The sequence below is a fragment of the Typopeltis vanoorti genome, chromosome 24, assembly GCF_054136105.1.
Source record: "Typopeltis vanoorti isolate ZY-2024b chromosome 24, IOZ_Tvanoo_1.0, whole genome shotgun sequence".
NCBI classification, from domain to species: domain Eukaryota; kingdom Metazoa; phylum Arthropoda; class Arachnida; order Uropygi; family Thelyphonidae; genus Typopeltis; species Typopeltis vanoorti.
Window position 1 is genome coordinate 34,380,444 of NC_143572.1, and position 25,763 is coordinate 34,406,206.

At 36.5% G+C, this 25,763-nt stretch overlaps 1 protein-coding gene across 5 annotated transcripts in view; it reads right to left on the reverse strand.

Moving 5' to 3' along the window:
- LOC150093095 (uncharacterized) overlaps positions 1 to 25,763 on the reverse strand; it is a 390,523-nt gene that overhangs the window by 104,021 nt on the left and 260,739 nt on the right. For all 5 annotated transcript variants that reach the window (XM_090413295.1, XM_090413299.1, XM_090413294.1 and 2 more), the window contains 2 exons: positions 21,749 to 21,938; positions 17,850 to 18,079 (listed from right to left, as the gene is read on the reverse strand). In XM_090413295.1, the coding sequence (XP_090269421.1) occupies positions 17,850 to 18,079; positions 21,749 to 21,938 (420 nt within the window). The remainder of the gene's footprint in view (positions 1 to 17,849; positions 18,080 to 21,748; positions 21,939 to 25,763) is intronic.

Consider the following 25,763-nt stretch of genomic DNA (forward strand, 5'->3'; position numbering starts at 1 on the left):
GATGTGGAGGCAGCCTGGTGAATGTTTGTACCACAGTGTGTTGTACCCACAGTAAAGTTTGGTGGTGTAGGAGTGTATTCAGCTGGTTTGGAGTGAGACCATTGGTCGTGTTCCATGGATGGTTCTATGAAGGCAGCTCAGTACCTTGATATTCTGGATAATCAGGTGCTGCCTACACTGAGGAGGTTTTATGGAATGGACCATTGTTACTATCAAGACCAACAATACCCCATGCCACAAAGCTGCAACTGTTATGGAATGGTATGAAGAGATGGGTGTTAAATGACTACCCTGGCCTGTGCAGCATCCTGACCTCAACCCCATTAAACACTTGTGGGACAAATTGGAGCAGTGATTGAGATCCAGAGTAACACGTCCTTGATCTGTCACTGAACTCATTGCTGCTTTGATGGAGGAATGGAGACAAATTCCACCTGATGTCTGCTGTACACTGGTGGAAAGTCTCCCAAGGGTGCGGAGGTGATCAAAGCCAAAGATGGACATACCCGATATTAGGATTCACCTGCTGGTATCAATTATAAATTGTTAGTGTCCGGACAATGATTGGAAGATAGTGTATGTCAGATATGACAATATTGAAGTGCTCAGAAGTAATACACAATTTTGGTGGAAAATTGTTGATAGGAAATTAATAATAATGTAAATTTAGTGTAGCTGCATAGTAACCTGAACACCCCTTGAGGGTACAATCAGGAAATCAATGATTTTTCCACAAACTGTTTTATGACAAATTGTTATTTAGTGTATTTTCTGCTTATCAATTTACTGAATTAATAAAAAGTATGGAAATCATCCAATGCAGTCATAAAATTATTGTGTTTTATTCTTGGGCATACATTGATTCTCACTATATCAAACTTATAGGGACCAGAGGAATAAGGATCACAGAAATATTTTCATTTGGTATAGTGGATACAGTTTGTGATATTGAATTTTTTAAAATTTTTTTAATCACACTGTATTCCCTATAGAATTTTGATAGGATTTTATAGTAGTTTGCTATAGTGGTGTTTCCTATGGTGAAAGCCGACTGTATTCCCACTAAAAATGATTTTCTATTCTAATTTGGCTGGTACATTTGAACAAAATAAGTAATCCCTTTATTATTAACAAGATTTGAAAGCGTTTATCCTACTGATCACAGTTACCAGTATCATAAAATTCACACACATATGGTGCATAAGAGTCAAAGCTATATAACTGAGAGGAGACCTCCACATAGCCTTCAAAGGAATGCAGAGAACTGACCAGTGCTTCTGACCTAATGTCCAATCCTTACCTTCTTGTGGAGCATCCTGTTAAGTATCTAGCTGGATACTGAACGGATGAGGATGGGCTGGAAATTTGGGATTTAGCTGACCAAATCATATTCTTATTGGCTTAAACCAAAATTTCAAATGATAGTACAACATAACAGAATTTCATGCTGGATGGGGCATCGCCTTGTCAAACAAGGACCCCGTTGTTTTCGCCAGGGAACCAGGGTGAACAAAAAAGTCAGCTACTGGAACAAATCCTAAAACTTACCCCAACTCAACATTACCAGAGTTCAAGATCTGTACTATCAACATAAAAAGCCTGAATGGCAAAGAAATGGAGCTAGTGGAGGAACTGGATAAGTACCAGATCGACATAATAGTGGTGACTGAAACAAAAAAGGCAAAAACTGGTGAGATCTTTCTAAGCAATAAATACAAAATGTTATATTCAGGCAATGACAATCAAGAAAAAGAAAGAGTAGCCATAGTATTCAACACTGAACACAAGGCTAATCTTTTCGAATGGCAGGCAATCTCAATTAGAGTGATGTGGGCAAATATCAGAATGGGGAACTGGACAATGAGACTTATCTGTGCCTATGGTCACACAGAAGATTCACCTAAGGTAGAAGTGGAGGAATTTTTTGATTCTTTAGAAAAAGCAACTGACACAATGAAAAAGGAAGAGTTGGTCCTGGTTTGGGAATCTAAATAGCAGAGTAGGAAATGATTGTAATAATAATGGCAAATACCTGTTGGATTTCTGCTCAGGACATGGACTGGTTATTACTAACACAATGCTCCAATATAAAAATGTGCACAAATTCAAATGGAGAGAAGAGGCAAGGAATAAGAAAAGTGACTATGTTATTGTTGACAGTGATGTTTTCTTACTGGTGCAGGACACCAGAGTGTACAGAGGATTTGAAATTGGAAGTGATCACCATTTAGTCTTGAGCAGCTTTCAGATGTGAACTGTAGACTAAAATACACAAACATGATTGAAGAAAAAATGAAAGAGTTTGAGAACAGCAACCAAACCTTGGAGATTCAGTGGCAAGCCCTGAAGAAAACACTGATTGATTCAGCCAGAGAGGCATGTGGTGAGGTTGTCTGTAAGGATAGAAAAATCAGAACTCCAAGGTGGACACAGGAAGTTAAACAGGCAGTGAAAGAAAAGAAGAAAGCATATCAAAAGTTCCTGCCAAATAAGTCAGCTTGTGTGCTCTTAGAGAATACAGAGACAATAATGTAAGAAAGCTAAACAATGTGTAAAGCTAACTAAACAAAAGTCATGAAAGGACTTTAGTAAGAATACAGAAAATAAATATCACGAAGGTGGCAAGATATTCTGGAGGTTGTTGAAGAAGCTCAGAAATGGAGGAGAGAATGCTGTAAAAGGAATTAGAGATGATAAAGGTGACATGAAAACAGGAGAAAAAGATATCCTTGAAGTATGGAGTGATTACTTCGAAAAATTGCTAAATGCAACATGTAGTGATGACAGCAGAGTGGTAAAAAACATTGACCAGACATGCAGTCAAAAATACATATCCATACTTGAAGTAGAAAAAGCCATCAAAAGCCTGAAATGTGGAAAGGCAGCAGGAGTAGATGATATTCAACCAGAAATGCCGAAGTATGGAGCTATACAGGGTGTTCGGGATAAATTTGACAGTTTCGTAAGGAAAAAGAAAATCTTCTTTGTATCTATTAAATTTAATGAATTGACAAAAAAACATTACAGGCAGAGTTAATTACAATACTATCAACAAGATTTACTCAAAATAACCACCATTAGCATCGATCACAGCTTCAATTCTGCTTCGGAACCTCGAACAAGCTGATGCTACAGTCTCCCTGGGAAGGGCCGCAAAAACTGTTTTAATTTTATCCATTAACTGGGCTTTTGTATTACTGGAAGTGCGATTGGTGTCTTTTTCAACTGCGCCCCATACAAAATAATCCATGGGGTTAAGGTCTGGGGAGTTTGGAGGCCAAACATTTGGACTGGTGAAGTCGTAGAAATTTTCAGACAACCATTTTTGACTTTTCCCAGAGGTGTGGCAAGGGGCCGAATCCTGCTGCCATACATACGGCCTACCATTGGCTACCCTTGTTATCCAGGGCTTGACTACAGTTAGCAACTCCACGAACAAAGCCCGAATTCCAATGTCAGGGTTCTTCAACACCTGTTCCTGCAGATTTGCGAGGAATTCTGCTGTACGAACGCAATCAGATCGTCTGCTAGGGATCTTTCTTCTTGCTACATCCTCGTAGTCACCATTGCAAGTCTCTAGTTCATGCCTGATTGTTTTTACTGTATTCAGGGAGCATTGGGCAGCAGTCGTAATATCCTTATTTTGATGGCGGGCACGAATCATCATGATACAAGTTATTCTCTTCCATGATTCAGGTGGGTTCCAGCTATCCATCCTTTCTGACATCTTGTATATGAATGAAGAAGGGTCCAAACTTTTAAATGAAGAGAAGTGTGTGTTAATACATGTAACTTACGGAAAAATATAATTAATTATAAATATGTCAAATTTATCCCGAACACCCTGTAAGTCTTACAGTGGCTTCACTGCATAGTTCAGAAGGCCTGGACAGAGAGACAAATTACAGATGATTGGAGTAGAGCTCTCATAGTACCCATATATAAAAAGGGAAATAAAACTGAATGTGAGAATTACAGAGGTATTTCCCTACTGAGTGTTCCTGGTAAGATATATGCAAGTATTATTATTATTATTATTACAGGAAGCTCCAAGGAGTCCTTAGACTCATCGAGGCAGGCCCAACATCATGTCAAGAACAACTATTCAACATTCCCACAGCATCTATCACACTTCACCTTGAACTCATTTACAGTCATGGCACCCACAACGTACTCTGGCAGCTTATTCTACTCATTTACCACTCTCCAAGTAAAAAACCTAGCTCTAGCACCCTTGCTAACCACGTTCTTGTCCAGTTTCCATGGATGACCATTAGTCCTCCCACCGCCAGTCCATCTCAAAAATATCCTCAGAATTAATCTTATAGAAACCCTTCAGTAATTTGAATGTCTCAATCATATCACCCCTTTTCCACCCATCAACCAATATCTGCAGCCCACAAATCTTCAACCTGTTCTCATAAGGTTCATTCCATAGTCCTGCTATTATCGTGGTCACTCATCTCTGGATCCTCTCCACCTCCTCCCCATCGAGAAGAAGAAACCCTCACGCCCATACCTGTGCACAGTAGTTTAGATGGGGTCTTATCAAGCACAGTAGTCTAGATAGGGACTTCAACTCCCTATTCACCAACATTCCCAAATCCCTGGCCTCTTCAATCTCTTGGAGTACAGTTCCACCAATGTGATATACTGCTGCTAATCTTTTCACCCCAAAATGCAAAATCTTACATTTTTCCACATTAAATTGACATCCATTCTCCTTAACCCAGTCCTCCAAACTATCCAAAATCATCCTGCAAAATTTTGACATCCTGAGCATTCACTATTGCTCTACCTAACTTTGCATCATCCGCAAACAGATGCACAGTTCCTCTCAGATCCTTTCCTTTATCGTTAATGAACAAATTAAACAGTAGTGGTCCAAGAACAGAACCCTGTGGCACACCACTAGTCACAGGCTGTCTTTTGGACTCTACTCCTGAATAAACCACTCTCTGATATCTCTCTATCACCCACCCTCTTTGATAGGATACCACATGGAATTCTAATCATATGCTGATTAGAATTCCATGTGGTATCCTATCAAAGGCTTTAGCAAGGTCCAGTAGAATCACTATAAACCTGTTACCCTTATCCAGTTCAGCCGTCACTGTGTTACAGAACGTGAGCAAGTTACTGAGGCATGATCTACCCTTCACAAAACCATGCTGTCCCCCATACAGTATCCCATTTTCATCTATCCAATCTTGTATTTTCCTCTTCACTATTTTCTCAAAGACTTTGACAACAATTCCTGATATGCTGATCGGCCGGTAATTTTCAACAGCAGTCTTAGAACTTCCTTTATGCAGTGGAACTATTTTCCCCTCTTTCGACCTCCTTGGGACTAATCCAGACCCGAGACTCAAATTAAACAAAATGGTCAAAGGCACTGACAATTCTTTAGCCGCTTCTCATACGCCACAAGCTGGTATACCATACAATCCCGCAGATGAATTGACATTGAGGTTTTGTAATAGACTATTCACCTCCACATCATTCACCACAATTCCCGTATAAGCTGTTAGTTCTTCTATTTCTGCGATGTCACCACCTGGATGATATACTCTTGCAAAGTGCTCACTCAGTAATTCTACTATATCAACTGATTCGGTTACCTCCCTACCATCAGCATTCTTTAAAATCAATCTGCCGTATACATTTTTTCTTTTACTTGTCTAATGTTCTTTCATAATCCACTTTTGCTTTTCTTACCCTTCTGGCCTGGGCTTTATACCGTTCATGTGACTGCAGGTCACCTTTCTCCTTAAATTCCCTCCACAGTTGTTTCTTTTTTTTGCAGCCCAAGCTTTATGGTGTTATTCATCCATTTAATCCCTACTTGATTGATTATTCAGACTCTAGGTATACCATCAGCCATTGCCTCCTGCAAACACTTCTTAACCGCCTCCCATGCACTATCAACTTCCAGCCCTTGCAGTTTTACATGCCGTGGCACTGAACCAATCAAACTCCTAAGCTTGTCACACTTACCAGCGCGATAATTCCACATGTACCCTGTCTTAATTGTAAATTCCACACCTTTAGCCACCTCCCAAGTCAAGACCCTATGATCACTCTCATCAATTGGTGGCAATGTGGTCATATTCGTTACAGCCAAATCCTCAGATGCAATTACTAGGAAAGCACTCTCTGACCCGTAGTATTTTCCCATTACATGCTGTTGCAGATAGTTATCCCTTAATAACCGCATAAAATCCAATTCCTTCCTCCCATGTGTCCTCTCCTCCCTGCAATCAATGCTACCATAGTTGAAATCTCCCATAATAATTACCCTCATTCCACTCATTTCTTCTATTTGCTTATGCATACTATCTCCACCATCTTTTCCATCACCTGGTCTATAGCAGCACCCAATGGTATATTTTGTTCTGCTAGCCTCAATCTCATACCAAATGGCCTCAAATGTGCTCTTTTCTCTATCCTGCAATTCAACTTCTATTCTCCTTGGTTGCAGCTCATCAGCTATCATCAATAATACTCCTCCCCCTATTTTATTCTCCCTGTCATTCCTGAACACACTATACCCCTCACACGTAATCCCACTAGCTATATCATCTTCAGTCAGTCATGTTTCACTACTGTCAATAATCTGTGGCCTGGAAGTGCCAACCAAGGCCAAAAATTCTTCCTTCTTGTTCACTCGGGCATATTATACTCATTCATACATTCAACTGCCTCCCTAAGGTCTGAATATCTACCCCCCCCTCCCCTTAAGTAGATATGCAGACCTTAGGGAGGCAGTTTCCCTGATTCTGCACATACACTTCATTCAACAATACTTTTTCAAGTCTCCTTACACCGAATCCATTCAAATGCAAACCATCCATCTTATATAGATCCTTTCGCCCATCAAACTCACTCCACACGTCCACAAATTCCACACCACTCATCTTGCATAAACCATGCATAAAGTCATTTGCAATTATAGCCCTCCTTCTAAACTCTTCACTGTCATACTGCAGCAAAAGACTAATCATCCTAACTCTTCTCTTTTGCTACTTCAAACAATTCCTTCAGGTCCTCTATCATTTCCATTTTATCTCCTTTCAAATCATTCGTACCTGCCACCACTATCATTTCTTTCACTCTTTGCTTTTGCTCCCTAACAGACTCACTTACGTCCTTAATGGTCGCACCAGGTTGGTACGATTTTGTCAAATTCTCTACTATCACACCTCATACTAACGAATCTCCATACAGCACTCGCTCCTTCATTTTGTTTACGTTCACAATCATACTCTTATTTTTCCTATCATACTTTTTTTTTTATTGGCTGGTACACTCGGTAGACATTTGTGCATATGCTCCAGCTGCCGCTTTGCCTTATGTATTGCTCCGCTCAATCGTGTGATCTCACTCATTGCATCTATCTCATCTTTTTTATTATCTGTTAATACTACATTCTCACTTTCTACTCCGCCCCCACAGCTCTCTGGTACAACCTCGCAATTTTTTATCATATCGCTATTTTCTACACTCTGAAATTTGACAAAAATATCACACTCACAACCTGAAACACACTTTAATTCCTCATTTTCCTTACATTTTCTGCACACATTCACTCGACTATCATCATCTAACCATACTCCAACCGCTCTCCGCAATGCATACATTTCACAGATAATATATTGAATAATCTCCTTTATGTTACAGTTATTGAACAAAGATGGCGAAGCATTATTACTAGCCACCATTTTCCTTCTTACCGGAGCCATGTGCATGCTTCTATCGTATCTTATCAAATTAATAATTAAAACAACACCAAAAACACACAAACAGACACACTAAGATACGAAAATCAAACAAAACTATGTAATATTCAAGCAAAATTGTCAATGATAACTTAACAGTTATCTTAGCAGGAGCTCTCAACAAACACTACACACCACGAGTCCCTCTAGCGGACGATCTTCCAAGTATACTTGAGAAACAGTTGAGAAGGATTGTGGAAGAGAAGTCTGGTGAAAAACAAGCTGAATTCAGGCTAAATAGAGGATGTTAGGGTCACATTTTCACTTTAAGACAGATAGTTGAGAAATCATGGGAATATATATAACAAAGATCTGTATTTAAGTTTTGTAAATCTGGAAAAGGCACATGACAAGGTGCCAAGAGAGAAGCTATTCAATATGCTATGGTTATATGGCGTCAATGGGGCATTATATCAAGCAATACTTAGTCTTTATTTGAGTTGTAAATCGGAAGTTAGAATTGAAGGAAGTACAGAAAGATGGTTTAATGTTAAATCTGGTGTCAGACGAGGATGCATTATCCCCACTGTTATTCATTATCTATATGGATCACATTATGAAGAAAAGTAGTATTAAACCTGATATCAAAATTGGAGATGTTACTCTCAGCTCTTGCTTTATGTGGATAAAGTTATACTTCTAAATAAATCCGCTACAAGTCTGCAAGATTCCCTGACTAAAGTAAATAACTGTTGTAATAGATATGGTACGCAAGTATGACAAGCTTAGGAGATTGCTTGGTTCAGTGCCATGGCATGTAAAACTACAAGGGCCGAATGTCAATAGAGCATGGGAAGTGGTCAAGGAGCATTTACAGGAGGTTATGGTTGATTGTATACCTAGGGTCCAAATAGTAAACAAGTAGGGGTTAAATGGATGAATAACACAATTAAGCTTGAGCTGAAGAAAAAGAAACAACTGTGGAGAGAATTTAAAGAGAAAGGTGACCTGCAGGCACACGAACGGTATAAAGCACAGGCCAGAAGGGTAACGAGTGTGGTAAAAAAAAAAAGCAAAAGCGGACTATGAAAGGAAACTAGCTATGCAAGCTAAAGAGAATCCCAAACAGTTCTTTCAATATGCTGCAAGCAAAAAAAAACTGTACACAGCAGAATGATTTTAAGGAATGCCAATGGTAAGGAGGTCACTGAATCAGTCAATATAGTGGAATTACTGAGTGAGCACTTTGCAATAGTATATCATCCAGGTGGTGACATTGAAAGAATGAAGGAACCATTAGTTTATATGGGAATTGTGATGAATGAAGTGGAGGTGAACAGTCTATTACAGAACCTTAATGTGAATACATCTGTGGGATTGAATGGTATAACGGCACGGGTCTTACGTGAAGCGGCTAAAGAATTATCAGTGCCCTTGACCATGTTGTTTAATCTGAGTCTCAGGTCTGGTTTAGTCCTGAAGGTGTGGAAAGAGGGAGAAAATAGTTCCACTGCATAAAGGAGGATCCAAGACTCATGTTGCAAATTACCGACCGATCAGCATATCAGGAGTCATTGTCAAGGTCTTGGAGAAAGTAGTCAATGGAAAAATAAAGGAATGGATTGATGAAAATGAGATTCTATACGGGGGGGGGAGGACATCATGACTTTGTGAAGGGTAGATCATGTCTCAGTAACTTGCTCAAGTTTTATAACACAGTGACGGCTGAACTGGATAAGGGTAATGGGTTTACAGTGATACTGCTGGACCTGGCTATGGCCTTCGACAGGATACCACTTGGAATTCTAATCCATAAACTGTAACATATGGGAATAGATATAGGGTTGGTGAGATGAATTGGTGGGTGGTTGATGGAGAAATATCAGAGAGTAGTTTATTCATAAGTAGAGTCCAAAAGATGGCCTGTGACTAGTGGTGTGCCACAGAGTTCTGTTCTTGGATCACTGCTGCTCAATTTGTTCATTAACGATATAGGGAAGGATCTAAGAGGAACAGTTCATTTTTTCGCAAATGATGCAAAGTTGGGTAGGGCAATAGTGAATGCAGAAGATGTCAAAATCTTGCAGGATAATTTGGATAGATTGGAATTCTGGGCTAAGGAGAATGGATGTCAATTTAATGTGACAAAATGTAAGGTTATGCATTTTAGGGTGAAAAGATTAGCAGCAGTATACCACATTGGTGGAACTGTACTCCAGGAGATTGATGAGGCCAGGGACTTGGGAGTGTTGGTGGATATGGAGATGAAGTTTAGGGGGCACATTGCAAAACTGGCTAAATCAGCTCATCAGATCACTTGGTTGTTGAAAAATATTTTGACGAGCAGAGACAAGCAAGTTATTGTTCCTCTGTACAAAGTCTTGATATGACCTCATCTCGACTACTGTGCCCAGATTTGGTCACTAGGTTTCTTCTTGATGGGGGAGGAGGTGGAGAGGATCCAGAGGTGAGTGACCAAGATGATAGCAGGTCTATGGAATGAACCTTATGAGAACAGGTTGAAGATTTGTGGGTTGCAGAAATTGGTTGATAGGCTGAAGAGGGGGAGATATGATTGAGACATTCAAATTGCTGAAGGGTTTCTGTAGGATTAATTCAGAGGATATTTTTGAGATGGACTGGCAGTGGGAGAACTAGGGGGCATGTATGGAATCTGGGCAAGAGTGTGGTTGTGATTAGGGTGTTAGAGCTGGGTTCTTTACTTTTAGAGTGGGAAATGAATGGAATAAGCTGCCAGAGTCTGTTGTGGGTGCTATGACAGTGAATGAGTTTAAGGCAAGGTATGATAGATACTGTGAGAATGCCGAATAGTTGTGTGGACACGATGTTCAGGGTCTCCCTCGATGAGTCTAAGGACTCCCTGAAGTCGCCCGTAATAATAATAATGAAGGTCAGCATTCAAAAGGCAAAGACAATGAAAATAGGCAAAACATTGAAAATATCAACTGCATTTTGAATGGAGAACCTATAGAACAAGTAAAAGATTTCAGCCACTTAGGCACGATTTTTAGTGACGATGGTAAATTAAATATGGAAATAGACAACAGAATCAACAAAGCTGGTAAGGTAGGAAGTCAACTGAATAAATTTATATGGAATAAGAGAAATTAACCAAAACACTAAATGAGCTGTATATAAAACAATATTCAAGTTAATTTTAACTTATGGATCTGAGTGCTGGGTCAGAAGTAAAACACTTGACCAAAGACCGCAGATATGAGAGTCCTGAAAAAGATTAGGGGCATGAACAGATGGCATCAATGACAATATCATATTAAAAATGAGGATATTAGGAAAGAACTTGACACTGTCAGCATCCAGGAATGTGTTAGCAGAGCTAATCTCAAGTGGTATGGTCACTTGAACATAATGGGAGAGGAAAGATTAGCAATACAAGTGTTCTCTGCTAGGTTGGCAGTCTTGACAGGTAACAGACTGATTTGGAGGAAAATTGTAGATAGGAAGTTAGTAATGATGTAACTTTTCATGTAGTACTAGCATATCCTGTACACCCCTAGGGGGTATATATCAAGTATTTGATGATGATAAAATTCACATCTGTGCACTTAACCCATTATCATTGTGCTAAAACTTCTGCACTTCCGACAGCCAGTTCATTCGCACATCAGTTAAAATCAACAAACAGTGCATTAGCATTTCTGTGTAATAATGTCTTAACAAACCCAGAACCAATATTTTGGTCCATGCCCTATAGACATAGCTTATGTGTTGTCCATATGTAATGTGTAATTTGTTACCATCATCATCAAATTCCTATTGTATACCTGCAAGGGATGTAAATGATGTCTGGATAGTTATATGAATAATTACTTGATACCAACTATCTATCAACAGTTTTTCACTATATTAGTCTGATATCTGTCAGGGCTCATATTTCAGTCTCCTAAGGCATCAATCCACTTACTTCTTGATCTTTCTCTTGGGTCATTTTTCTGGCATCATATTTTTATGTTAACCTTTTGGAAAATTTTGGTTATTTTGTTGAATGACATATCACATGAGATAAGATCTGTTCACACATTGCAGGATACAAACAATGCCAGCAATGTCAAGTTTCTTCCTAACATTTTCATTTGTAATGTGTTGCCATCTGTTCATTACCAGCATTTTTTTTTTTTTTTTTTTTTTTTTTTTTCCCCAGAACACAGATATCTATAGTCTCTGGTTTTTTTTTTTTTTTTGATCAGCTGTTTTGTTTCTAACTCAGCTTGTACACTCTTCTAATTTTTCTCAGTACCCTCATGAGATAAGTTCTGCTCACACATTGCTGGATACCAACAATGTCAAGTTTCTTCCTAATATTTTCATTTGTAATATGATGCCATTTGTTCATTACTGGCACTTTTTTTTCAGAATGCAGATATCTATAGCCTCTGGTTTTTGATCAGCTGTTTTGTTTCTAATTCAGCTTGCACTCCTCTAATTTTTCAAAGTACCCTCATATCTGTGGTCTTTAGTCTTAGATCAAATGTTCTTTTTCTAACCCATCTCTCAGATCCATAACTTAAAAGTGGTCTGAATACTATTTTGTATACTGCTAGTTTGGTGTTTTGGCTAATTTTTCTCTTATTCATATCAAATTTATTCAGCTGACTACTACCCACCATACCAACTTTGCTTATTCTATTGTCTGTTTCCAGATTTAGCTTGCCATCTTCAATAAAAACTGTGCATATATAGCTGAAATATTTTACTTGTTCCGTAAGCTCTCCATTCAGAATGCAGTTGATGTGTTCAATAATTCTGCATATTTTCATAGTTTTGGTCTTTTTATTGCTGATTTCCATTCCAAATTTGTTACAGTTGTTATTCAATTTAGTTAGAGAATCAGGAAGACTTGCATTAGATGTGTTTCAGAATCCAACAGCGGCATAAAGCAAATAGCACATTTCCAATTCTAATATCGGGCCTAATGACACTTTCTTTCATAATGTGATCCATATAGATAATGAATAAGAGTGGAGATAATGTGCATCCTTGTCTTACCCCTCATTTTACATCAAACCATGTTCCTGTATATCCTTCAATTCTAATTTCTGACTTACAACTTAAATATAGACTATGTATTGCTTCTTTGTATAATGTTCTATTTACCCCATATAATTATAGTGTTCCGAAAACTTTTCTCTGGGCACCTTTGTCATATGCCTTTTCCAGATCTACAAAACTCAAGTACAGATCCTTGTCATATTTCTATGATTCCTCAACTGTTTGTCATAAAGTGAAAATCCGCTTTTGACAATCTCTATTTGCTCTAAAAGAGGTTTGCCTCTATTTGTCTACAGACTACAAGGTTTTGATTCTTTTAAAAGAATTAAAACCTCTTCTGAAGGCACATTAATAAAGAGGGAAATAACATTGACACTTGCCATAATTTCACCTTTTTGAAGATGCTTGTCTTTAATAATTGAAACAAAGTGTTCTGAATTCTTGAGAAAGGGGGTGGTTGAGCTTCAGCTGACTACCCACCATACCAACTTTGCTTATTCTGTTGTCTATTGCCAGATTTAACTTGCCATCTTCAATAAAAACTGTGCATATATAGCTGAAATATTTTACTTGTTCCGTAGGCTCTCCATTCAGAATGCAGTTGATGTGTTCAATAATTCTGCCTATTTTCATAGTTTTGGTCTTTTTATTGATGATTTCCTCCCAAATGTAAGAGAATGAATTCCTTCTATGGTGGCCTTAGTGGAGTGTTTTCCTTATGTATTTTAGGCAAGCCCTATAATCCAGGGATAAGAGGATGAAGTGAACAGAGAGATAATCTTAAGTCTCTAGGAAATTCTGTAGTGGTTCTCAGGAGATTGTTAGTACTATTATGAAGTTCATGAGTTGGATCTCTTAAGAATTGAGTAGGTGTCTGCTTGTAGTAGATGAAACATTTTGTTGTTGTAATCTTCTCAGTATCTAGGATGACAGTCAAGTTCCCTTTGTCTGTTGGGAGAATTATAATACCTTATTTTTCTGCAGATTTCTAATGGCTTGACGTTCTGCAATAATAATATTATTTATTGGGGGTTTTGCATTGTTAATTGTGATAATGGATTCCATATGATGTAAATTAGCTTCTTCAGGTTGAAGGAATGAACTTGCATTTTCTATTTTTGTGAGTAATAGTTCTTTTGGAATAGATCTTGGTGACAACAAAATTAAAACCTTTATTAAGAATATTATTTTCAACAAAGAAAGATGGTAACTGGATTTGTTAATCTTATCAGAAGAAAGAGCTGAAATTTAGATGTGGTTGATTTTTGCTGTTCTAATTTTAAAGCTTCAATGTGCACAGCAAATGTCTTGTTTACAAATTTCTTGAGGCATTCACTACCTATGGATATACAGTCAGTCTTCCCAACTTACATAAGTGTTGCATTCCACAGATGCACATTGAATTTTACGCAAGTCAGAATTCCTCTAAATGCTTATGCAGCACTGGCAACTCTGTGTGCTGATTTGATTGAAGCAAAAAACACACTTTGAAGAATATGTAAAAATAAAAAAAAATGAATAAATAATTCTAAACTCACACACACAGGAAAAATTATGAAAGTGTGCTTTGAAATGTACAATAAAAAGATTAAGAAAAGTGCTAGTACACACACACACATGAGCTACTGTGCACAGATTTGGTAACCTGGTTTTCAAAAGGATGAAGAGATGCTGGAAAGGGTCCAAAGGTGACTGATTAAGGTAGTTTCTGATATCTGGAATGTTGAATATGAGGAAAGGTTGAGAAGATGCAATTTACAGAGTCTAGTGGATAGGATGAAGAGGGGTGATATGATAGAGACATATAAGCTGGTAAGGGGGTTGTTATACGATTAATGTTGAAGAGGTTTTTCATAAAATAGTGGGAGATCAGGGAAGAACAAGAGGGCATTCCTGGAAGCTGTATAAAGAGAGGGGAGGGGGGAGTGAGAAGCAGGTTTTTTGCACAGAGTTGTGAATGATTGGAATGCCTTGCCTGAATGTGGGGTGTCTGAAGAGAATTTGAATGTGGTTAAGGTGTGGTATGATGAGCTATGTGCACGACAAAGGGACCTCCTAGATGAGTCTTTGACTCCATGGGGTCAAAATTTTGAGAGACATCCAAATTTCTTCATGTTCAGTTAGTAGGGTCATAACATCAAAATTCAACTAGAATAATATTCTAAAATAGAACAAGTGAACAATATGCTACTGTGCATGTGATAAATTAGATGCAAATAAGATGTTAAGACTGTTAATAAAGTTATTCCCAATAAAGGAATGCTTTTTACAATACCATAAAAAGATTCATATCAGATTATATTTACATACCACCAAACAATTCCATGTGTAACAATATTTTAGAAACTAATATATCATATTGTAAAATCTTGTATAGAAAGATTTTAGAGTAAAATTTCTTCTATACCAATTTTACTTGAGAAATAAAATTAATTTAATATACTTGTATTTTGATTAATACTTAACTCAATTTTTCTGTAATAAACCTGAAAAAAAAAAAATGTTAGAATAAATTGTAACAAGAAATTGTACAGACAAAGAATTAACTCAGACAGGATTAGTATGTAAGACCTGAGGCAATCGCAAGTCGTGACAGTCAGCGAAATACGGGGTTTCCCAACTTGACTCAGCGACCGAGTGGCTGAGAGGACCCCTTCAAGAAAATCCGGGTGATTAAATCTGTAAGAGTTACAAGGTCGGGAGAGCAGAATAAAAGGGGGAAGAATCGAAGGGAAAAGAGGCTAGGCTTTTCGGATGCTAGGCTTGGTGTTCCTGCTCTCACATCGAGGAATTTCCAGATGTATCCTGCCATTCCAAGGACGAGGACCCATGTCCCACCAGCTGATGATAGAAGTTTTGTAATAGCAGTGACGATATACTATAGAGTTCCCACGCTAAATTCCTTGGCGATCTTCGCGGGGTGAAGTATCATCAATATCGTAAAACGTGCCAATTTGGGAAATCTTCCGGAAAGTAGAAGAAGGTGTCAACGATCTCTAGGATCTTGTGTAACGGACTGGATGACAAAGTAGCAAGTAAGACTTTTGTTTAGGACTTTCCTAGATGCGAAATTTATAGCAAGGATTGCTGAATTTTTTAGTTTGTTAGCATAAAGTAGTAAAGACGGAAAGCCTGTTTTTGTAAAATTTATTGTGAAGTGTTTTGCAGAGTTATAAGGAATTAGATACTGTCATGCATTGAAGGAGGAGTAGTATGTGAAAGTTTAGTTAAGCCTAATAATAATTATAATCTGAGTTAAAATAATGTAAAGTGTGTGCAAGTCTGCTCCCGTATCTGAAGTATATGTGAGCATATATATTGCATTAGTCATTAAGCTTAAGAGAGAATTGTTTAATTAACCAAGTGGAGAACCAGACACGCAAATTTTATATTATTTCCATGTCATTTTAGTTAGTGAATTTGAGTTGGATTAATTTAGTATGTGTAGTGTTACTTCTTTTTTTTTGTACTTTAATTTAGCATGAATAAATTGTTTTGTTTGTCAAATAACTTGCCTGATTCTGCCTGACCAATGAACTTCTTATAAAAAGACAGAACCTGTGTGACTTTAAGAGTAAAGTAGCCACGACTGATGAATAGTAGATTTAAATATTGCTTGACTTAGAGATAAAATTAAAGATATTTCCGTGTTGTGCTGGGCGTTTTTCTTGCGAGTGTTGGAAAGATATTCAATTCCTCTAAGCAATCTCTGATGGCGCAGTCATAAATAAAAATAAATTTTAAGAGATCAAGGTGAGAAAAAGCCAGCCGTTTAGAATTTAGGAATTGCCTCTGGCTGGAGCCAATTCCTAAATTCTAAAATACAAACACGTGAAGTAGCATAGTCACGACCTTGAAAGGGGGGGAAATAAATTGATAGACTGAAGGGATTAAAGGTAGTAGTCTATTTCAAGCAACGAGATTACAACTTGGAGTTAAGTTAAGTTAAGTAAATTAAATAGATAAAGAGAAGAAAAAAAATATTGAATATTTAAATAAGAATATTAAAGAATGCAAAAAAAAAATCCTTTATTTTTACAATATAAATCATTTAAGGAATTTACAACGTATACTGGAATATTAATTAAAAGAAAATTTAATAAATGCTTCCAATATTTTGGCAATGTCACATTGCAATCTTCATGAGAACATACAAATACGTTGGAAGAAAGCCATAGTGATACACCACAGCAAGTTCAAGTATGAAAGATTATTCATAGAATCAGCCTCAGCTCTAAAAAAAAAGTTCCAAACCTCAACAAATTTGGGTGCATGAAACTGTCCCAAATTTGGGAGACTTACATCATGAGAACATCAGCCTAATGGCCAAGACAACCCAACATAGCCTGCAAGAGGCACCATTAGAACTTTAGGAACAATAGTAGTTTCTTATCTTCTGCCTTATTTGCTTTTTGTAGTGCCAGCGTGCATGTGCCATATTTGTATGTTCCCATGAAGAAGGCAATGTGACAATGTCAAAATATAGGAAGTAATTATTAAATTTTCTTTAAATTTATTAATATTCTAGTATACGTTGTAAATTCCTTAAATAATTTAATAGACAATATAAATCAGTCAATTATTAAAAAGTTGTCATTTTAACAGAAGTACTTGTAGAAATTCAAATTGGAGGTTCCTGCCTCCAATCAATATTCATTTCTTGTTTCTGTAGCTATCAAATACCAACTAGTCAAAATTTCATAATGATAAGGATTTTTTTTCGAACCAACACATTATCAGTGATAATCCACAAATGGCACAGATGTTTGTGGTAGACAATTTTCATTCACCACTTGGTGCAAGACTACCATGCTTACTGGAGGCCTGAAGTGGTTTAAAAAAGTACCATGTCTGGTCTCTAAATTAGAAGTTTTTCCTAAGTATTTAAACCTTACTTAATCATGATATTACATGTGCTATAGGTTTAAAAAACCTTTCAGTGGTGAGACTGACAGAAAAAAGAAAAGTTGAAAAAAAAAACTATACAAACTTATTCAGTTTCCCTTCAGCATATTCTCTAATATTAAATGGAAATAGTTAACTGGCTAAGTATATAATTTCTCCCTTAATTAAAGCTTCCTTTTGTTATTCAAAACTTACCTCTCACTAAAAGCTTCCAAACAATCATAAAGTGTCAAGTCTTCTTGAGGTTTCTGGTGGTCCATTGATTTATGGTCAGTAACAACTGATACCAGCTCTAAGTTATCGGTCGGTAATTCTGTAACTCTAACAGCCAAGCTATCTCCAGGAAGTAAATTAATATCTCCAACTCTTGCCACCTCACATCCAGAACAATGTTTTGTATATAGGCATCGAGAACAATTTCGACCCTGCAGAATTAAGTTCAGTTCATTCTCCATGAAATGTAATATATTATTTTTAAAAAATAATGAAATAAAAAAAAGAAGAGCACTGTTTGACTGACAAGCAATTTTTAACCATTAACTGAAAGCAAGATTTGTGACAAAATAGGCCATAATGAAGTATTTCAGCATTAAATGGAAATAAATATTGTTGGCTTGGTGGAAAGTAGAGTTTCCTGGGACAAATATAGGCAGGATGAAGCACGAGTGACATGTACTTGGTACATGCAGAATGGTTTGAATAGGCTGGAATTATAGGCATGTGAAAATGGATGTCATTGAATGTTAATAAATGTAAAGTTATGCACTTCGAAGTGTGATGAGATATCTAATGGCATATTATAAGTAGGATTATGCTAAAAGAAACTGATGTGACTAGGGATTCTGAAATTTTAGTAGATTAATGGATAGGAAGTTGAAATTCTGGAGCATATTAGAGATTGAGAATTTTTGGACTGGACACTAGCAAACAGGAGAAAGATGAATAATATGATAGTGATATTCAAACTTCTAAAAGGGTCTTAGAGAATACCAGTAAAACAGAGGACATCTATGGTAATTGAGAATAAATGGAATCAACAAAGGGGTGAGAGCTAGATTTTCTCTCATCAAGTGGTGCATGATTACAACAGCCTGCCTTTGGAGGTGGCAAGTGTTAGTAGTGTGAATCAATTCAAGAAAAGGTATGCAGCTGGTGGGTGGTGGTCTCCCTCACTCAAGGAGACCCTGACCACCTTGATGCCTCTTAATAATCAAAAAAACTTTGAAATCCTGGGATTTCACTTCAGGTATTTCTGAGTGGATTGCCAGGATTTTGAAGAAGTTTGGTCTTACCTCTGTACCTTGTAACAAACTTTCATCTTATTTGTCCACTACCAAGAACTGGCTATTGCACTTTCTTGACATGGTGAATATCATGTCTCCTGTAAGTTACTTGTGATATTTTGGCCAAACATATGATGTACTGAGAAAAGAATAAGTGACGAGACAGAGATCGTTCTGGGATATCACATGGTGTGATTCTGCATGGAATTGACATTGAACAACAGCTTCTTTTGGAAAGATAACATACACAAGTTCATAGAGGTCATTTTAGGAATGTGAATGATGATTCCAGCAAAGTTCTGTAGTCCTATTTGCTACATTGCATACATTTGAGAAATTTCATGGGGAAGCTTTAGTATAATTTGTAGTTCAGTTGATAATGAAAAGACCTGGGGATGAATCATTTCTAGGATGCAGAGAACCATTATTAAAGTCTTTACATATGAAGATGAATAAGCTGGTTTCATATGGTTGGTTGTTTTGGAATTATGGTAGAAGTAGTTAAGGCTTTGAGAGCAGTGAATTATAGCTGAAAATTGTGGGTGTTCTCTTTTCACTGGCCTGCCTGTTTTACAAGATGAAAAGTCCAAGTTTCCAGGAAGAAAATGCTTCTGCCTCCAAATGAAAAAAAAAAAAAAAAAAAACACCTTTATAAAAACTCTTCAGTATCAATATAATGCCTTTTCCCGCCAAAGGGCATTTCCCTAGACACACTGCAGCTTGATACCGATCAAGCTGCAGTGTGTCTCATAGGGAAATGGTACATTTTTTCTATTCAAAAACTTGGATTTTTCATCCTACCAAATAAAAAAACAACAACATATAATGGTCTTACAAGGGAGACTATGTAGATAGAATTAACTAACCTATCACAGCATTATGAATTATTTACACAAAAACACAAGGCAAAGATAATGTTTATATGCACCTGATGCTTTCTTTCTTAATTTCCCTACCCTTTTTATACTATATTTATCATCTAACAATATTTCTGTTAGATGAAAAAAAGCTAAAACCTGATGTCAAAATCTGAGATATCAAACAACTTTTTTTTTTTTTTTTTTTTTTTGTATAGAGATAATGATATATTCTTAAATAAATCCAGTACAGGTCTGTAAGATTCTTTAATTAATTTGAACAACTGCAGTAACAAATTTGACATGAAAACTGCCAATCAAAAGTTACAAATTATGGAAATAAGCAGAAACACGAAAAACATCATCCACATCTTGCATGGAAAATCTATAGTACTCATAAAATATATCAACTGCTAGGCACAGTTCTTATGAAGATGTCAAATTAATATGGAAATAGACACAACAGAATAAGCAAAGGTAGTAGAAACGAATAAATGTATACAAAACACTAAACTAGCAAAAATTTTAAATTTATGGATCTGAGAATTCAATGAGAAATAAAGCAGTTGATCAAAGATTAGGAACTACTAATATGAGAATTCCTGGAAAAAATAAAATAAATAAATAAAATAAAAAAATAGGGGAGTGAACAGAGGAAAGAATCATGAAAAATGAACACGTTGGAAAGGAACATGACATTATTAGCATTCAAGAATGTGTGAGTAAAGCTAATCTAAAGTAGAATGGTCACTTAAAAAGAGCAGGAGAGGAAAGGAAGTTAGCAAAACAGGTTTCCGATGCCAGGCAGGATACTACCCAGAAAGGGAGACCAAGACCTAAATGGATTGATTCAGATAGAAATATCTTAGAGGACCAAAATATAAAATCTGGCAGTACTGGAGTGCTGACAAGTGAGAGACTCATTTGGAGGAAAACTGTTCATAGGAGATTAGTAATAACAAAAATTAAATCATGTAATACTATAAGGTGCATATCAGGAATTTGATTTTGATAATTAACAAAATTGAGCTGAAAGAAATTAAAGGATATTGAGTTTGGGGTAACAGTGGACAGGGAGATGAAATTCAGAGAGCATATTGTAAATGTTCAAAATATCTCAAAGAATCATTTATTTTTAAAAGCACAGAACAAATAGTACAAAAAAGCAGTGGGAAGAGGAGATTATCTATCTTTTTAAGGCTTTTGATACTTACATTTGGACTACTTTCTATACATTTGGTTGCCACAGTATGTTCTTAATGAGAAAGGGGGCGGAGAGGATCTAGAACTGAGTGATCAAGATGGTATCAAGTGAGAAAGATGCTTCCTATGAGGTCAGAATGAAGGTTCATGGAAATTTTTTAATACATGACTGATCGAGAAAATGAAGAATCACCTTTGGAAGTTGCATAACAGAATGTTAGCAAAAGAATTGTGAGGCTAGATTTTTGCTTGGATGGTGATGAATGAGCAGGTTGAAATGCCGGTGGTAGTCATGAGTGTTCTATCAGTGAATGAGTTTAAGGAAAGAAATATGATAGATGTTTTTTGAACAATGGTTGGTGTATTTCCCCCCTTTTTGAGGATTTAATCAAATGCATTATATATAACCAAATCACAACAAGCGACACCAAACTGGACAGAATTGTTTGGACTCTCCTGGGACAGACAGAAGTTGAAAGAGTTCATTCGGCCTTATCATCATCCACATGGATGATGGAAGAGAGAAGAAGATTATATATAACAGTTAATCAGAAATCAGTACATGTTTAAAAAAGTGATGTTTAAAAAAATAAGAAGGATAATGGAATCATTTGTAATAAATAAAGCTAAATATTTGTGTTTGATATTACTGATTTTTTTTTTTTCCAAATAAAAGTTATTTGCATAAGTTAAATAAATCCTCACTGATGATAGACAAATTTTAAATTTGAGCATAAAAGCAAACCTGTACCTGTCCATCAACAAAAAGTAGAGTATATGTAGTCACAAATGGAACAGATCTATTAATGCACTCATACAGTGCATTGGCTGGTAAGCATGCTGGCAGTCTTAGCAGACCAGGATGACCAAACAATTGCTTGTTCTGTACTAAACTTCCATCCAAAGAATCAAGACGAAACACAACAGGTATACAAACAGTGCTGAAAATAATAACAAAATTAAACAAATAAAATATGTAAGGTATAATAAATTTAGTTTAATCCTTTATCCAAGTGAGAGCAAACAAAGTTTTCACCTGAAAATATCTTCAGGACTGAGGTAAGGGTAGTGCAGCACCAGGCAACTCATAGCAAAGGTGGACTTTGCTATGAGTTGCCTGGTAACATCACTCCTATCTCAGTATCTCCCATAAAGCAAAACACATCTCCCTGCGGATATGCATAATGTTATGCATTAAGGGAAGGGCCACTACCCAGACCGGTTTCGACCTTTATTGAGGTCTCGTCAGTGGGAGCCAGGCTCAGAAGTAGAGATACCAAGGCAGAAGCAATGGAGAGGTCATCTTTACCTATAGGAGTTGCCAAAAGGATTGCCACCTTATTATTAAATTACTAATATTTTATTACTAATTACTAATAAATTATTATTATCTACCCTTAATGCATAACATTATACATATCTGCAAGGAGATGTGTTTTGCATTATGAGAGATACTGAGATAGGAGTGATGTTAGCTTGGTCCACCTTTTGCTAAGAGTTGCCTGGTGTTGCACTACCCTTACCTCAGTCCTGAAGATATTTTCAGGTGAAAACTTTGTTTGCTCTCACTTGGATAAAGGATTAAACTAAATTTATTATAGTCTAACCAAGTGCAAAATAAACTTTCAAAATATGTAAGAAAAAAGAATAAATGACTATCACTCAAAACATTAGTCCCATATAATAATAAAATAAGGGAAAAATATTTTCACAAGTTATTTTAGGAATGAAAAATATTAATGATACTATAAATTATATTTAAATAAAGATAATAACAGTATATTACACTTAAATATAAAGATCCAATAGGCTTCACTTCGGTGATGCAACATTATTTAAATTCAGGTGATATTAAATTTCACATTGTTTCAAAACCGAATAAGAAACTCAAAGATCAGAATCAAAGAATTTCATGCAGAATATAGTAAAATATAAAAGTATCGACGAATACTAGCTTAAGCTAAAGCATGTGGTACAAACTAGGGCAACTCGTAGCAAAAGTGGGTAAAGCTCTGACACTATTCTTAGTATTTCCCATAATGTAAAACACATCTCCTAGGAGATGTATGATGTTATATATTATGGTGAGGAGGTCACTACCCAGACCGGTTTTGACCTTTATTGAGGTCTCATCAGTGAGTAGGTAGATCAAATTAATACCAAGGGTATAACAAAAAGAACTTATATACGTTGCTATACGAGTTGTCAAAAAAGTGCACCCATTAAATTACTTAAATATAAAGAGCCAATAGGATTCACTTCGGCGATGCAACATCATTTAAATTAAGGGGATATTAATTCCCACATTGTTTCAAAACCGAATAAGAAACTCAAAGATCGGAATCAAAGAGTTTCTCGCCGAATATAGTAAACTATAAAAGTATCGGCAAATACTAGCGTAAGCTAAAGCATGTAGTGTTTGGCTTACGCTAGTATTTGCTAGTGATACGCTAATGGGTGCACCTTTTTGACAACTCGTATAGCAAAGTATATAAGTTCTTTTTGCTATACCCTTGGTATTAATTTGGTCTACCTACTCACCGATGAGACCTCAATAAAGGTCGAAACCGGTCTGGGTAGTGACCTCCCACCATAATGTATAATATCATACATCTCCTAGGAGATAGACGTGTTTTACATTATGGGAAATACTAAGAATAGTGATCAGATCTTTACCCACCTTTGCTACGAGTTGCCCTAGTTTGTACAACGTACTTTAGCTTATGCTAGCATTCGCCGATACTTTTATAGTTTAGTATGTTCGGCATGAAACTCTTTGATTCTGATCTTTGAGTTTCTTATTCGGTTTTGAAACAATGTGAGATTTAATATCCTCTTAATTTAAATAAAGTAAATTACACTTTACAAAAAAACTGTATTCTTGTTTTTATCCTTTACACAAGTGTGAACAAACAAAACTTTGCATGTGAAGCGTATTCACAACTAAGCTACTTCCATAGAGGCTGTTTACATAAAATTACTTCAGTATTAAATTATAAACCTCCTTTTGCATGTGCACAGTGCTATGTATTATGGGAAGGGTAATTAACCAAGCCTGGTTTCAACTTTTATGAGATCTCATCGGAAGAATGAGAATCTGATGCAAAATCAACCCACTACCCATACACAGTACTAATATACTATAGGTTGAACAACCAACCTCTTGTGTATGGACACAACATAAAAAATAAAAAAGAATCCACAGCCTCTATACACAAGTGGACTGGTCATCATGAAGCTACTTTATATGTTAACTTTTGTTTGTTGATGCCTGGGTAAAGGATAAAAATAAGAATTTCTTGTTATATGTAATTTACTTTAGAAGAAACTGAAAAAACTTGCAGTAGCTATCTTTGAGAGCATTTATAATATGATTACCTGCCATTGTAGTGAGTACTAGAATGTAGTAGTAATACCATTAGTGAGTACTAAATCTTCGATTTAGTACTCACTGATTAGCTGTTGTTTAAAAGTTTGTCTGCATGGCACTTACCCAAAGAATCAAGCCAGTTCCTGCTGGGCAACTACTTACTGATCCCAGCTCTTCCATGCTGGTGGATTTTGCCTGTCATAAAGTAAAGACTCAACATAGTGCAATGTTGTAGATCCAACAGTATTGGGAGTGATCAAGGTTTAGAGGTATGGAAGAGTGATTTTTTAGATTATTTGCATTTTTGCAATTCTGAGAAGCATTGAACGGATTATTTCAAGTTCAAAACTAGTATGAGCAATAGCCCTTCCCAAAACCCATGGCAATACACTCATGTAACAAGAGGTGTGCTATATGTTACTGAATATTGAAAAAAATCCAATGTGAAGTAAACAGCCTCTATATAGAAACAGCCTAATCATAAATTTGCATGCTTCACATACACATTTATGTTTGCTCAAACCTGGGGAAAGGAACTAAATGTTATACAATAAAAACATTTCACTTCTGTAACTGTTTAGGCTATATGGATTTACTACATACTCCTGAAGTCCAAAATTACTGAAATTTGTTTGAACCTAAATTAATTACAGAAGCAGTGATCAAACTCAATATTTTTTTTTTAGCTGACAAAATATGGATGGAAACTGCCTGTTTACTAAATTCAACCAAAAAATTAAGCAGCAACCTAAACAAAGCGGATAAACTGGCCCTCAAATCCCTAAAAAATAACCGTGACATTATTATCACTAAAGCCGATAAAGGGAATGCCACTGTTGTTTTAAATCGGACAACCTACATTGAAAAAATGAACCATTTGGTATCGGACCACAACACCTACCAAATGGTAAATTACAACCCCACGCAACGTAACAAAAAGAAAACTACTGAACTACTTAAATCAGTTAACACGTGGCCGGAAGAAACAATCAAAAAATTAATACCGCAGTATGCCCACGCACCCAGAATTTATGGCCTGCCAAAAGTACACAAAACAAACACGCCATTACGTCCTATTGTGGAAGGAATTGACAGTCCGAATTGCTACTTAGCCAAAAAATTAGCGGCCACACTCAAGGAATTGGTTGGTCATTCTCCTTCCTACATAAAAAATACACAACAATTCATAAACAAAATTAAAAATATTACACTCAACGACCAAGATCTATTAGTCAGCTTTGACATAACTTCCCTTTTCACCAATGTCCCAATCAATGATATTATCCTACTCTTACAGAGCATATTTCTACACGACATCACGGCCCTCTTTGCCCACGTACTCCGCTCCGGATATTTCGTGTGGCAAAACAATTTTTACCTTCAAAAAGAGGGTACC